General features: G+C 36.4%; 1 protein-coding gene across 3 annotated transcripts in view; it reads left to right on the plus strand.

Moving 5' to 3' along the window:
• LOC144958314 (glutamate receptor ionotropic, kainate 5-like) overlaps positions 1-14381 on the plus strand; it is a 52751-nt gene extending 38370 nt beyond the window's left edge. For 2 of the 3 annotated variants that reach the window (XM_078890222.1, XM_078890213.1), the window contains exons 10-18: positions 1054-1154; positions 5733-5823; positions 6307-6468; positions 6956-7112; positions 8035-8112; positions 9443-9582; positions 11285-11389; positions 11717-11877; positions 13892-14375. In XM_078890222.1, coding sequence (XP_078746348.1) covers positions 1054-1154; positions 5733-5823; positions 6307-6468; positions 6956-7112; positions 8035-8112; positions 9443-9582; positions 11285-11389; positions 11717-11877; positions 13892-14153 — 1257 coding nt within the window. In that variant the 3' untranslated portion in view covers positions 14154-14375. Of the gene's footprint in view, positions 1-1053; positions 1155-5732; positions 5824-6306; positions 6469-6955; positions 7113-8034; positions 8113-9442; positions 9583-11284; positions 11390-11716; positions 11878-13891 lie in introns of all 3 variants that reach the window. The other variant, XM_078890231.1, reaches the window with a different exon arrangement.
• The last annotated feature ends 1322 nt before the right edge of the window (positions 14382-15703 follow it).

The following is a 15703-nucleotide window of genomic DNA, read 5'->3' on the forward strand; positions in this document are numbered from 1 at the left end:
TCAACTTTAGGTTGTTGCTTGACACAACTGGTCGCATTTTATGGAACATATTTTTGATATTGCTATTCTTTGTCTTGTATCCTCTATGTCACGTGTGTCATGGGTAATGATAGTGCCTAAATATTTAACTTTCTTTATTTGTTTGATGGATTCTCCTTTACTTGACACGTGGAAGGTCGTGTTGTTGTCATTCTTTGAGACCACCATGCATTCGGTTTTCTTAACATTTAGTTTCAGGTCCATCTCTTCACTTTTGCTCACCAATATATCTAAATTTTTCTGCCTTCTGTAAAATGCTGTTAATTTGATTCACATCATTTCCTTGAAGTTAACTGTCCAGTGTTTCCTTTTCCGCCCTCCCTCTTCCTGTTTTTCTTTTATTTTTTTCCACTTCCATTATTATTTTTTATATTTCCTTTGTCCTCTGACAGTGACACATTTATAATATTTCTTGATTCTCATAGGCGAAAACAGTTATTTTACATATATACTTTAATGGATGTAATATGATTGGCGCTCATTTTCACTGCTGTTCATGGTGTCTGTTCCATCTCTCTATAAGTCTGGATGTGAACAACACAATTTTTTTTCCTCAGTGAGCTTGTAGAGTCATTTATCATTATATAGGAGATGCTTATTTTCTGCATCCCAGCTTTGGTCACATCGACTATTAGCATAGGTCTCTGTCTGGTCTGCCATCTAGTGTTACCAACTGACCCCGGTTTGTCAACTAATCAGCGTATCTATTCAATTGTCGTTTATTTTGATGTTATTCTTGTCCCTTTATATAACCATCGATATAATTTTATCGACTTCAAATTGATTAGAATTACCCCCCCCCCAAAGACCAATGCATTTTAGTAAATACTAATATTCCAATCAACAAAACCATGTTTATTGAGACCAAATTATCTAATTCAAACTTTAATTCCAATTTTCATCATCTGCTCCTCCCAAGACATAATACAAGATGTAGGCAAGTATAATTTTGTAATAATATTAATATTAATGGTTATTTTTATTCCAAGACCTTTGTTTACTTCCTGTCTGCAGTGGGATCCTTACGTCTATAAAAGGGTAGTCAACGGTACGGTGGAATATTATGGTTTTTGTATGGACATGGCAGCAGAGCTCAGTCGTACCCTAAACTTTACGTAAGTCAACATTCTAATAATATTATATATATATATATATTATATATATATATATATATATATATATATATATATATATATATATCCTTTCTTAAAAAGTATAGCCTTGTGTAAAACATTGTGCTTATTTGAGTCAATAAAAAAATTGTACGGCGCACAACTCTACTGAAAGATTTGAAAATTAGAAATATATTTTTTACTGATAGATAAACAGGTAACTTGATTTCCTTTTATAATTTAAAGTCAGTTTGAAAGTTCGTTGAGTCAAAAGAAATCATAAAATATGTACCGACGACACTAACACTCTCAAAATCAACTAATTTTGAAACTGTAAAAAGTTGTCAGTTTGCGTCATCTATTTATGCCATCAAGTATTATTATTACTTCCGTTGTGTTATTGATTTAGCGGTGATCAGTGTTTTATGTAGTAGTATGTTCTAATTGTGTATATGTTTGTGTGTGTGCGTGTGTGTGTGTGTTTGTGTGTGTTGTATGTGTGTTTGTGTGTGTTGTGTGTGCGTATACATGTGTGTGTGTGTGTGTGTTGTGTTGGCATTTTTCAGCAAATCGTGGTATTCATAGTGATATTATTCACTTGATCACATGAAGGTATTCGGATTTACACAAATTTTAAACAAGTTTCACCGATTAACAACGTTAACTAATATTACTGCTGTAACTTTATTCAGTTGACAAAATTACTTTTAGGGTAACAACTGCAAAATAACAATAAATAACAAAATGTTACTAAAGCTCGCAACACAACATATTAACAATGTATAACACTACATAGCTCCCGCCAGAGCTTTTGTTCATTTGTCATAAATCCAGCCGATCAGGGGGTTTGGATAATCGTCCCCTTTCAGTGCGTTTGGATTCGGTCTGCAACGTTTCCTCATCAGGAAAGATCATACGTTTCTCCTGGGTGGTTGCACCCGTTTTATTCTCTCCCGTGTTCTGTGCTTTCTTCGGTCTTCCCGTTCGTGGTGGTTCATGTACCTGAACAGGTTGATCAATGTCACAGTGTGCGGGTTTTAGTCTGTCGATTGAGACTGAGTCTTCTTTGTTTCCTACTTGTAGTTTGAAAACTTTGTCACCGGTTTCTAGAACTCTATACGGTCCTGTGTACGGAGCCTGGAGTGGTCTTCGATGTCCATCATGACGTATGAACACGTATTTAGCTTTGCTGATGTCCCGTGGTACGAAGCTTGTTGCTTTTTTATGCGTGGACGGAGGAACTGGACGAAGTTGACCCACTTTCTCACGGAGGTTTTTCAACATTTCAGGAGTATTGGTGTTGGGATCCGGACCAGGAACAAAGTCTCCAGGTACTGTAATAGGTGCCCCATATACGAGTTCTGCCGACGAGGTATCGAGGTCTTCTTTTGGGGCGGTACGTATACCTAACATCACCCAGGGAAGTTGATCAATCCAGTTTGGTCCTTCTAGTTTCGCTCGAACGGCTTCCTTCATGCGGCGGTGGAAACGTTCAACCAATCCATTTGCTTGGGGATGGTAAGCTGTTGTTTGTTTGATTTGAGTACCAAGGAGTGTGCACACGTTTGACCACAACTGTGAAGTGAACTGTGGTCCTCGGTCTGATGAAATGTTCTCTGGTACTCCGAATCTAGCAACCCAGTGTGCGATGAATGCTCGTGCTATTTCTTCTGTGTCAGTACTGGTAATGGGTATTGCTTCAGGCCATCTGGTAAATCTGTCCACCATCGTAAGCAGATATGTATAACCACGTGAGGGGGGCAGTGGTCCAACCAAATCGATGTTGACATGGCTGAAACGTCCGCTGGGTTTTTCATATTCTCCCAGGGGCGCCCTCGTGTGTCTGTGTACTTTTGCCCTTTGGCATGATGTGCAGGTCTTTGCCCATGCATTGATCTGTTTGGTCATTCCCTTCCATACCATTTTCTGTGAAATTAGTCGGCGGGTAGCTCTGATTCCTGGATGTGAAAGACCATGGATGGCGTCGAACATTTTTCGTTGCCATGATTTGGGAACCACTGGCCGTGCTCTTCCGATCGATATGTCACAGAGAACTGTAGTGCCATTAGTCCCGTAAGAAATGTCTTTCATACTGGTGTGATCCTATGTGTAAGGACAGTTTACGTTGTCCATATGATTTGATGAGTGTACCATTGGCGGCTGCTAACGGGAACCCGTGTTGTCCGCGGCGAAGGTCGTTTGTTGAAGCCGGTAACACACTGATCTCAGCTCCTGTATCGATCAGAAAGTTGCGGCCAGATTGTTTGACATGTTGAAGGAAGGGTGTGTTCAATCCTGACGTCGGGGTCACCACTGTAACTTTATTCAGTTGACAAAATTACTTTTAGGGTAACAACTGCAAAATAACAATAAATAACAAAATGTTACTAAAGCTCGCAACACAACATATTAACAATGTATAACACTACACTGCTGATATTACGGTCGTTTTTATGCCATCGATGTGATAATTATTGCCCTGTGAAATATTTAGTTAAACATTGTCGGCAAACTGTCAATTGTATCTGTCTAGCTTCTAGCCCGAACAAACTTGATATTTTTCGCATCTGCTTCAGATTTTCATTTGACCTCACATAAGTTAGGTAAAGGGGAGACATTCCGAAAGCTCCTACATCCCCAGTATTCTTTCAATTTGTATTTTCACCGTAGATCTTTTGTCAGGCGTTTATTTATTCAATTTGTCATCATATAGAAGCATTTTAAAAGCTCTAGAACAAACCTTGATAGATTTGTGAAAGTTTAAAATTTCCTAATTTGACCATTGTTTTGATTCTCGGCCGCCATTTTAATTTGTGAAGTATTGAAAGGTAGTGCAAAGCAGTCCAGGTTTTTTTTTCTCTTAGGGTTAGTCATAATGCTAGGGTGTTTATTTTCCTATTAGGGTTGGTTAAAGGTACTCTAGGTTTTACTTTTTCTTGGGGTTAGTTGAGGGAATATTATTTAAGTTGTTTCCCTTTGTAGGAGCTTTCGGAAGGCCTCCCAAGTCAAGCGTGGTAAAGACTTGTGAATTATTGATATTGATATCTACTGATATCAACTAAAAGCATGCCGAATAAAGCATGGCAGCGACGACAAGCACATCGATTAAAATATGCATCGAATCGTAATCAATCTAATCAAGAAAATGACTCAGGCAATATCGAATTAAAATAGTTCTTTCCCCGCGAAATTGCGGGCTTTTCACTAATATATATATATATATATATACATATATATATATATATATATATATATATATATATATATATATATGTGTGTGTGTGTTTGTGTATGTGTGTTTCTCTCTCTCTCTCTCTCTTTCTCTCTGTGTAGTTTCTTCAGCTTCTGCAGAATTGTTGACAACTTTTATGCGCCAGAGCAATGATGACGATAATTAGCATTTTAAGGCAACATTACTTTATTCTTTTCAACAGCCAACAAATATAGAAATTTTAATTTTGATTCGTGGTTTTGAAAAACTCCTGGATCAAAGTTAGCCTGACAAGTCCCGAACATGATCTCAAGTCTGGCGCCCAAAATTGTCCAAAAATGTTGAAAAAGAATACAAGCAAAAGTGATGCAGTCAAAATGTGGAATTACAACCTCCAGAATTTCAATCTTCTTTAAAATGTGATGAAATATTCAGAAGTAAATATGGCTCTTCCAACACATTACAAAACATGCTGTAAGAGTCATATCTACTATTGAATATTTTATGACATATTAATGAAGCTGCCTTAAAGCTTGGAATTTTAAAAAATGCGTTCATGTTGTCTTATATTATAAAACTCTTGATCGTATTCGAAACACTGTAAATGTAAAAGGATATGATTTCTCCTGGTTTCTCGGGGTAGGGACCTCTCTGAACTGGCAGAGATTCTTATCGGACTCTGAATCAGTAGTGAGAGAGAGAGAGAGAGAGAGAGAGAGAGAGAGAGAGAGAGAGAGAGAGGGAGAGAGGGAGGGAGGGAGGGAGGGAGGGAGAGAGAGAGATGGAGATAGATAGACAGATAGATAGATAGATAGATAGATAGATAGATAGAGAGAAAGAGAGAGAGATGGCAGCTATCTGCATCAGCGGGACCTGGTGTCGTGTATACTTGCACGTATTGAGTTCAAGGTCCGGAGCTCAGCCGGAGACCACAGCACATCTGGTAAAAAATGTTATATCGGGACGCATCTGCGGTGTGGTTTCAAGACATCTGAGTGTGAATATTTTTTCGCAATTGGTGTAAATTGTCAAAACTGTGTAGTTTAATCATTTGAAGCTGTTTCGGCGATAAAGACATCTTTGGGCATGGACTTTTGAGCAGCAGCATTATGCTCCGGCATGATAAAGCCACTCACACAACAGACCTTACAATGGAATAGCTTCATAGTTATCGACAGAAACATTCTTTACCATCCAGCCTAAACTCCGATCTTGGACGCCTGATTTTTTATCTATCTGCGCGTTGTTTACATAGAGAGAACACTTCCAGGCGGGTGATGTAATTTCCATTAGCGTTCTCCTACAATAACATGTTATCTAATTACGAGAGCTCAAATTTAGAACTTTTTTATTCCATCTACATATTTCAGCATTAGATGGACAGAGCCACCTGATGGAGAATGGGGCCATGCCAGGCCAAATGGCTCGTGGACTGGTATGGTTGGACAAGTACAACGAGAGGTATCTACAGTTCATCAGTCGTTTTATATCTTGATATTAAATGTATAAATCCAATCCAGTCCTATCAAATCTATAACTGTCGCAGCTTCAGTGCTAAAGGCAAACGCGACATTGTGTAGAAGTGAGAGATTGTTTTGTTTGTTTTAGTGGGCTTACGGCACTTGTTACACTATTAGATAATTTCAGAGCCAGCAAAATAAGATGTTGAAGGAAATGTTATTGTACTGAAGTTAAAAGACCAAAGAAAAAGTATGACAAGGGGACTGGTTCAAATAGGAACAGAAGAATACACGAGGAATGTCTAATTGGCCTATGTTTACATTGTCTAAAAGCATATTATATTATACTATATTTATTTATACGATTCCGATAGCCTGGGTCAAGTATGATCTTATCTATGAGTTTTTATTAAATTTCCAATCAAAGAAGAGATACAACAACAATGTCACGCTCATTAATTTCCTTGGCAATTTTCTTGTTCAGGAGGTTGATATGATCGTTGCCCCAATTGGAGTCACGGGTGCCAGAGAAAAAGTTATCGACTTCACCTTTGCCTTCTTTTACGACGACACGGCTGTTATTATGAAAAAACCTGACCCCGAGAAGTCAAAATGGCGGACGTACATCGACATTTTTAAAAAAGAGGTTTGATTTTTCTTCTTATTCTTTCGAAACTCATTAGGGATTTTAATCCGAGTGAACTCTTTATAATACTTTTAACAACCTTATGTTTGCAGTTTAAAGGGAATATTTAGCTTTCTAGAAATTTTATTGGGTTTTTTTTTCTATATTTAAGAGCGTCTGAATTGGCGTGTACTTATTTGCAGGTCTCATAACCCGAGTTGTTATGGCTTCATTGTTGTAATGGAAATACTTAAAAACAGACGCAAAATATCGTTAATTGCAACAATGTTAAAACACGCCTATAATTGTGTTCGATCATCAGACCTGCCAGTAAGTGCACGTTGATTTGAATGATTTTGTATTCCAACTGTTAAAAAAGATAACATTATTCAATGACCTGTGGAATACATGTAGTGAATAGTCTCACTTAAAATAAAATTGTCTTTGGCATGATTGCATATAAGCAAAATGAAAAAAAATCGACATCGGAACTCTTTTGAATCAACAGGTCTTGATGTGTATTGGTGCATCTTTAGTTCTGGGCTCTTTGTTCGTATTCCTGATAGAAAATATGGCAAGGAGAGTGTACGGTCCTTCTCCAAAGACATTTGCTATCACCTACACTGGCTGCATTTGGTATCTGCTTGGTGCTATGACCAACCAAGGTAAAGTCACAATGAAATTATATTAGGAATGAAATGATTAACCGGTTAACTCATCAACAACAGAAAATTCAAAATAAAGCGGCTAGACTTATAAAATTAACGGAAAAAAAAGTTATTATATAACCCGAGTTCTCCAGGAATTGCACTGGCTTTCTGCGAAGTTTAGCATAGAATTTAAGTTGTGCTATATTTTTAGATGTTTGGATGGATTGGCACCTGAATATTTGCAGGAACTAATTAAAAATATGAACCTACTCGAAATTTAAGATCATCCCAGTCCCAACTTCTAAAGGTTACCACCTCAAAATCCATTGCTTCACGCCTCCACTCAGTCTTCGGACAAAGTCCTGTGAAAATTTATCAACTTTCAGGAAATGTCTGAAGACTGAGTTGTTCCATGAGGCTTGTTTTTTATGAAATAGATGTTGCTGGGATTTAGTTTCTGTATTTATGCTTATTATGTAGTGTAATCTTTTTAAATACTATTATGTAAAGCCCCGCAGAGCACTATTAACGTGGATGTATAGGAGCTATATAAATTCATTATTTATTGATTCGTTGTTTTATTTATTTAACTGCCGTACTATGGGCAAACTGGTATGTAGAAAGTTGACCAATAAATTCTTTCAAATACCCCATCGTGGCAAACTCGAAAACCTGAGACCTTGCGCAAGCTTCGAATGCAAACTAAGCTGACGCAACCGTATATTATATTTTTACAAGCCATATACTCACCCAGTAGTAAATGAAAAGCTAGGAAAAAAAGCACAGAGCTTAGAAGGACAGCAAGCAATTTTAATGCCTGATTCACACACGCACACATATTGTAGAAAATGATGGCTATGTGAGTTTTAATTGCCGTGGTGAAGACTGTCATATCGATGGATGGCCCAATTCTCAATATTGTTTTATATTTGAACAGGTGGACGCCATCTTCCCATCTCTCTATCAGGTCGTATGTTTCTCAGCAGTTGGTGGCTCTTCTGCTTGGTTGTTGTAGGTAAGAGTTGTAGTAGTAGTAATAGTAGTAGTAGTAGTAGTAGTAGTAGTAGTAGTAGTAGTAGTAATAATAATAATAATAATAATATAGTAGTAGTAGTAGTAGTTAGTAGTAGTATAGTAGTAGTAGTAGTAGTATAATAATATAATAATAATAGTAGTAGTAGTAGTAGTAGTAGTAGTAGTAGTATAGTAGTAGTAGTAGTAGTAGTATAATAATAATAATAATAATAGTAGTAGTAGTAGTAGTAGTAGTAGTAGTAGTAGTAGTAGTAGTATATAATAATAATAATAATAATAGTAGTAGTAGTAGTAGTAGTAGTAGTAGTAGTAGTAGTAGTAGTAGTACTAATAATAAAAATAGTAGTAGTAGTAGTAGTAGTAGTAGTAGTAGTAGTAGTAGTAGTAATAAAAATAATAATAGTAGTAGTAGTAGTAGCAGTAGTAGTAGTAGTAGTAGTAGTAGTAGTAGTAGTAGTAGTAATAATAATAATATATCATATATAGTAGTAGTAGTAGTAGTAGTAGTAGTATAGTAGTATAGTAGTAGTAGTAGTAGTAATATAATAATAATATATAGTAGTAGTAGTAGTAGTAGTAGTATAGTAATATAATAATAAGTAATAGTAGTATAGTAGTAGTAGTAGTAGTAGTAGTAGTAGTAGTAGTAGTAGTAGTAATAGCAGTAGTAGTGATAGTAGTTGTAGTAGTAGAGGTAACAACACTTGAGCTTTTATATAGCGCAATATCCATTAAACGCGCAAAGAGCTTTACAAGGGGTCCCTAGCCAACAGCGACAATTAACATGTAAAACGAGACATGACGCCAGTTAGGCGATATTACAATTTGTCGGACAGAGACAACGCTATTAACGACATGATACTCCTTTTACACCTGAGGACTGTGAGAGAATGTGAGTAAAGAGACGTTTCCAAGGACTCGAAACCAGGACCTTCTGATCCGAAAGCGTGTGTCATACCACAAGACCACATAACCGCACAATAGTAGTAGTAGTAGTAGTAGTAGTAGTAGTAGTAGTAGTAGTAGTAGTAGTATTAGTAGTAGTAGTAGTAGTAGTAGTAGTAGTAGTAATAATAATAATGATGATGATGATGATGATGATGATGATGATGATGATGATGATGATGATGATGATGATGATAATACTAATATTATAATAATGATGGCTTTGCTTGCCCAGAACAAGGCTGATTGCATTACTTTTTGACTATCCGAACATTTTACAAATAACTGCAATATAATCCAGCTTCGTTTGAAAATAACTGGACGTTGCTTGCAAAAGAACTCCATTTGAGAACTCTCCCTTCCAGGTACATACAGTGGTAATTTGATTGCCGTGTTAACAGTTACAAAGGACAAACCACCGTTCAACACTCTGGCTGAAATGGCCAGTCAAGATGAATACAAGTTTGGAACACTTGGAAACTCAATGTGGACCACTCTATTTGAGGTAGTGTACCGAATGTCTCAAAATATTTTAAGATTCTTCTTCTTGAATAGCGGTCGACCATTCTTTTCTAACTTGCTGACAGTTTTTTATCTTTATCTCTCACTAGCCTGACGTTTAGGTTGAGCGATAGAAAAGTACACAATTCTCATCGAGGAGACTGGTTATCTCAGTTTATCTAAGACTCGTCTATTGCAACGGACTTCTCGCTTGATCTCTTATCATTTAATCAGATTTACGATTATGATATATGAACTGACCAGAACGTTAAGTACAGCGGCCAATAAACAATAGAAATGCCTCATGTAGATAATCCTATTACTGTTGGTTATCACATTTTCCTTCGAATGAAATCAAGAAAATCACTATTGTTAGTGTTTAATACGTAGAGCTCTTGTAGGTTAAGCTGTACTATTGTGATGATAGCCAACAAATTAATATCTTGTTTAACTTATTTTTCACGAAGCAAGATGCTTAACAAGGAATTCGTTGAACTTTCTTCTCTTATAAGACATGAATTGTGCAGATACTTGGCTTAGATGTCAAAAATTGAAACTACCGAAGAAAAAACCCCCACCAAAACCAATTTTTTTTTACCTAAACGTTTAGGGTAGATATTGAACTTACACTATAGATAGAATGAAGATGGCGCCACTCAGGTCTTTGTTATTGATTTTTTTCCATCCACGTTTATGAGTAATTCTCACTAAACTGTATTAACCAGACTATAAACGACCAAGATTACATATAGTTTTGTGTGTTGGTCCGTTATATTTCCGGATGGCAATGGTGTGAGGTTCTTAGCCAAGCGCACTCTATCTATTCTAAAATAAAACAGTGATGATAGCACTACTATCCAACCATATCGAGTTTATGGTACTGATCTACACAACACTCAGCAAATTTTCATGTCTCAGATGAATTGTTGAGAATGACGGGCGTTTTGAAGACGCCTTCAGAAACAATCTTAACAAAGTAAAAAATACGATTTATTCTATGCAAAACATCTAATATTGCAATGTGCTAAAACTGTAACATGGCTAGGAGTGTTAGTGTATGACTAGATCAGATGCTGAAAAATTATCTGTGGTTCACATAACTAACAGCTTTGTAACATCCCCATTGATGAATTCTTTTAACTCTGTAACATCTGTAAAAAAAGGAATCGGCTATTGATCACTGGGAGAAGATGTTGGTTGGGGGGGGGGGGGGGGGGGGGGGGCAAGATCTGCGGCTGAAGGATATAGCTCTTCACTAGACAATGTATCCCTCAACACCCGTGGCGGATGAAGGGAAATAGAGATAAATAGATACAGCGGGCCCTGGAAATCTCTGTGTCAACTTGACTGTGACAGAGACAATTGGAGATCCTTCATGACTATCCTTCAAGCCAATAGGATTAAAAGGCAGTAAGTAAGCACTTACAAAATCAGTAAGGATTGTTGGAAAGGAGTTGATTATCTACTTTTGGAATTATACCGTTACATGTGGAATGTTTTGCACGTCTCTCTCTCTCTCTCTCTCTCTCTCTCTCTCTCTCTCTCTCTCTCTCTCTCTCTCTCTCTCTTTCTCTCTTTCTCTGTGTCTACGCGCGCGTGTATGAGTGTGTGTGTGTGTGTGTGTGTGTATGTGTGTGTGTGATTTTGTATGTGATTTATAAAATATTATTCATTTATAATTTCAAAGTTGCATTTTTATAATCCAGACCTCACCACGTCCCGAGTTCCAGGCCTTGAACAGACGTATAAAGTCCTTTGCTGCTGATGATCCAGATGTGGTTCATCTCAGTGCAGACGTTCACCTGAAAAAGGTGTGTACTTGTTTGTTGTTGGTTCTGTAATCTAAATTATTTTCTGTAAATTAAGGACCATTTATGGAGTTTCTATTGTCATTTTCAACCCCTGTTGGGATTTTTTCGTTGGTTCAATTTAATACTTGTTTCGTCAGATTTCAAGTATTTTTTGTTTGTTTTTTGTTTGTAAAGCAAAGATTATCAATTCCTCATTTAACCACATGGACCAAATGAGATTCTTGGTGACATCGGATATTTGTTTGATAGATGTTATTTAAGATGACATGCGTAGGAGAGAATATGTTTTATAAATAGCTATATTTAAAAATTAAAATGATATTTCAGGTCAAAAAGGGGTCATATGCTTACATAGCCGACAAAGGATTATTTACTACCTGGCTGGCAACCAACTGTGATCTCATGTTGCTCAAAGAAACATTCTACCCTGCTAAATATGCCATCGGAATGCCAAACCAATCGGTTTACACAAAAAGGATTTCTGATCAGTAAGTAATTTTGTTTAATGCTGCTTGGAAACGAAACATATAATATGTTTGCGCGTGTCTGTGGGATTGGATGGGGTGGTGTGGTTTTTCGATCGTTGAAGGGATGTTTGTTTACCAGCTTTCTGTTTTACGATCGTTTTTAAAGTTTTCACCTCGAGCACGGAAGAGACCATTTTATCTCAGTATAGATTTCATCATCATGATGGCTTATCCATCCTGGACGTGGTCTCCGCAACTGCCAACCGGAACAAGCTTCTGTCCTGCGCCATTCTTCCACATTCAGCCACTGGCCAATTCATCCATTCGCTAATCTCTTGTGACCATCTTCTTCTTGGTCTCCCTCTACCTATTTTACCATCCAGAATACCTTCTAGAAAATTTTTCAAAGGTGTCATGTCTCTTGATTTGTCCAAAAAAGTCAAGTTTTATTTTTTGTTTAATCTTGATGAGATATGGCTCCCAAATGCCTAGAGACTCTTTCACATTTTTGTTAGTTTCCTTTGCTGTTCAGTGAATGCGGAGAATTTTTCATTTTATTCTCATCGTTTTTTGTAATTGTCCATGATTCACATCCATATCCTGCTGTTAGAAATATGCATTTTCTTGATATTTTCATTTTCAGTTGGATGCTTTCACTTTTCCATAATGTTATCTTTTTTGTCAAGTACAGATTTACTTTGTTGAATAATTGATAAATAGATAAGCCAAGGTACCGGGTTGGTCGAAGTATTATTCTATCTTGTGGAGAACATACTACTAGTGAGCCTGACAGATCTGACAGAACGTATTTTGCGATAGATTAACGTCTTATCCATATGAGAGTAAGACATGTCACTGCACGTTTAACGACAAAGAAGCAAGGTTATACTCCGAATTCAAACCCTTCTAACTCTAAAGGATTACAACTGTTGTTTTTATTGATATTTTTCGATAAAAACGCAAAATGAATTGACACTTATGAAGAAAAAACACTCATGTCAGTGGAAGGGGAAACTATAGATTTGGTGTTCATTGATTTTGTTATTTTCGAAATTGATAATGTTTTATGTTAAACGTAGCATTTTACAACAAGAAATGAAGTGAGTAGAGAAGTACAAGAAGCAACTAGAGAATAAAAACTTTTTGCGGCGATGGGGAGATGGGGCCACGAGAGGGACGCTCTACAATTGACGCTATTTACCACGTAATCACTATCTTTAGTTCCTTTCCCGACTTCTTGATATCATAATGTCAACACACACATGCACACCAAGAAGTTTATTGGCAAACTAGCGGTTACGCTATGAACTCTATTCTCAACACAAAATATAACAGAGGCGATTAGGGCATTGCGTAATCTCAGATATTGGGTGAATATTAATTCAAAAAAGTAATCCGCTCACTTTTCTAAATTCATTTTTTACAACAAAAGTCATCTTCACTGTAATTCCTTGGTCGAGTTGCGTTCCTAACGTTCTAGAGAAAAAAAATTCTTTGATATTTATTGGTATTCTTTTTAGGGAAGCACATTTTTACAAGTGAAATGATTAGCAATACAATTGTTTCGTTAATCATCTTAATAAAAATGTGATTTGTTATTTAACCCGAGTTTTAAAATCATTATCATCATTTATTTCTTATAAAAATGTTATAATAAAAATGCTGCTATGTGGTCTAATGGTATGACACTCGCTTTCGGATCGAAGGTCCTGGGTTCGAGCCTCGTTCGGCGCATGGTTGAGTCCTTGGAGAAGGCTCTTTACTCACGTTTAGTGGATTTTGCGCTATATAAAAGCTTCATTTTCATTTGTTTTATTTATTTATTTATTTTATAATACAGTCATTGTTATAAAGATAGGTGCAGAGTAATAAGCGCTAGAAAATACACATTTTTAAAATCACAATGTGGTCTTAAATTTATGCTAATGACTGTACTTAAGCATCATATGCTGACTGCAGACAATACCTTTAATTTAATACCAAATTTAACGACATCATAACAATGTTTTTTGCATCGATGCTATAATCTTCTTAGGGTTGCCAAGATTTACGAAAGCGGCCTACTTCAAATTTGGATCAAGCGTTGGTGGCCTAAACGAAGTTTCTGTGGTGGATCTCTGGTGACAGAGGCCAAAACACTCACCTTGGTAGATGTGCAATCAAGTTTTTATCTGATCGGGATTGGGACCGTATTGGGATCCTTATTCGTCTTGTTTGAAGCTATGGTTCACAAATTCCTTCCCGAGTGTCAAGCGGATTTTTGTAATCGATTTAGTCAGAAAAATAAAAGTCAATGAACCGCTTTGATGTTGTCCACACCTAATGCCTAATGCCTCGCCAGGCACTGTGTTCCTACCTTATCAAGCTCGTTACTTGTGGTATTTGATTTTACTAATTATACATCAGGTTTTCAGAAAAAAAAATTATGAAAAAATGAGCAATAACCAAAAAAAAAAACAAAAAAAAAAACAACAAACAAACAAACAAACAAACAAAAATAAAAACAAATAAAAAACAAACAAAAACAAACAAACAAACAAAACAAACAAACAAACGCGCTGCGTTGTATTTCTAGTTTCGAGCGATAAATAGCTCCGCCGTCCTCTTTAATGACGTAACGTGGTCTCTTTTTCTAACTTTACAATGTTGCGTCATTTTTCTCTGACATTCTATGTCTGAACACGGTTTTGAAAAATCACTGTATCTTTTTTGTTTAATTCATATTCATAAAATGTTGACAGTCTACTTATAACGATTTGTGTTATTTGTATTTTAAATTTGAAAGAAATCAAATGGAGTGTCTCCAGTGGCGTGGCATGCTTACAGTTTAATGTGGTGCCAGAACCAGAAGAAAATGACATAAAATATGCTGTATTTGTAAATACAAAAGAAAGGGATAAAATCTAAAAAAAAGACTTACTCAAATAAGTAAGAGGCGGTATATACCATTTCTCAGGGTTTTTCAAAATGCTGTAATCCAATTTTGGATGCGGTGCCAGGCACCAAATCAACCAATGTAGCCACGCCCCTGAGTGTCTCAGATATAGAAGCCGTTGTTTTTGTGACCAGCAGATATATTCATACATAAAAACAGTGTTGATTTTGTACTGTTATTGAAACAATTTTAAATAACCAGGATGATATTCCTCTACCTCTATCACCTCCACCAAAGAATAATATGTATGTTTATGTAGGTATATATATGTATGTGTGTATGTGTGTGTGTGTGTGTGTGTGTGTGTACGCGTGTTTTTCTTCCATTCTATTCATAAAGTACTCCGAAAATCAAGAAGAACACTTTTTGAAATTTGAAAATCAATTCATAAGTTTGTTTTTAACTAATGGCAACTCTCCAAATTATAATCTTTATCATTAAAACAGAAGATATTATTTTGTTACTTAATAGGTTTAAAACAAGATTTTACCACCGCCACTGCCGATTTTGGATTGTTCAAGTTGAACAGGACTAAAGCTGGGAGTTTCTTTATTATTCAGCTTTTAATGTTTTATGGTGGTCCAAATATTATCGCTTAAATAAATCGTTAAAGAAATTATGATCGCTTCACATTGCGTGACGCACCAATGTAAGTAGTGAGTTTCGTTTATGATAAATGACGCTTTCATAATGCCTATAGGCTATATAATACCCGATCGACACAATGGGTCACCTATATAGAATCCACTTTCCCATACCCATTAAAAAACATTAATTCTTGATCCAGAGAGAAATGGGTTGCGGCATATTTTGAGTATAGTAGTCCTCCAGATGCCACGGAGTCCGGTTTTTTGCCGGTTGTCATAGCGTGAAAAGGACAATATATATTGCTTGCTACCCTTCGGAGAGGAC

The sequence above is a fragment of the Berghia stephanieae genome, chromosome 1 (genome assembly GCF_034508935.2).
Source record: "Berghia stephanieae isolate SIO BIC M18660-M18661 chromosome 1, UCSD_Bste_1.3, whole genome shotgun sequence".
Lineage (NCBI taxonomy): Eukaryota > Metazoa > Mollusca > Gastropoda > Nudibranchia > Aeolidiidae > Berghia > Berghia stephanieae.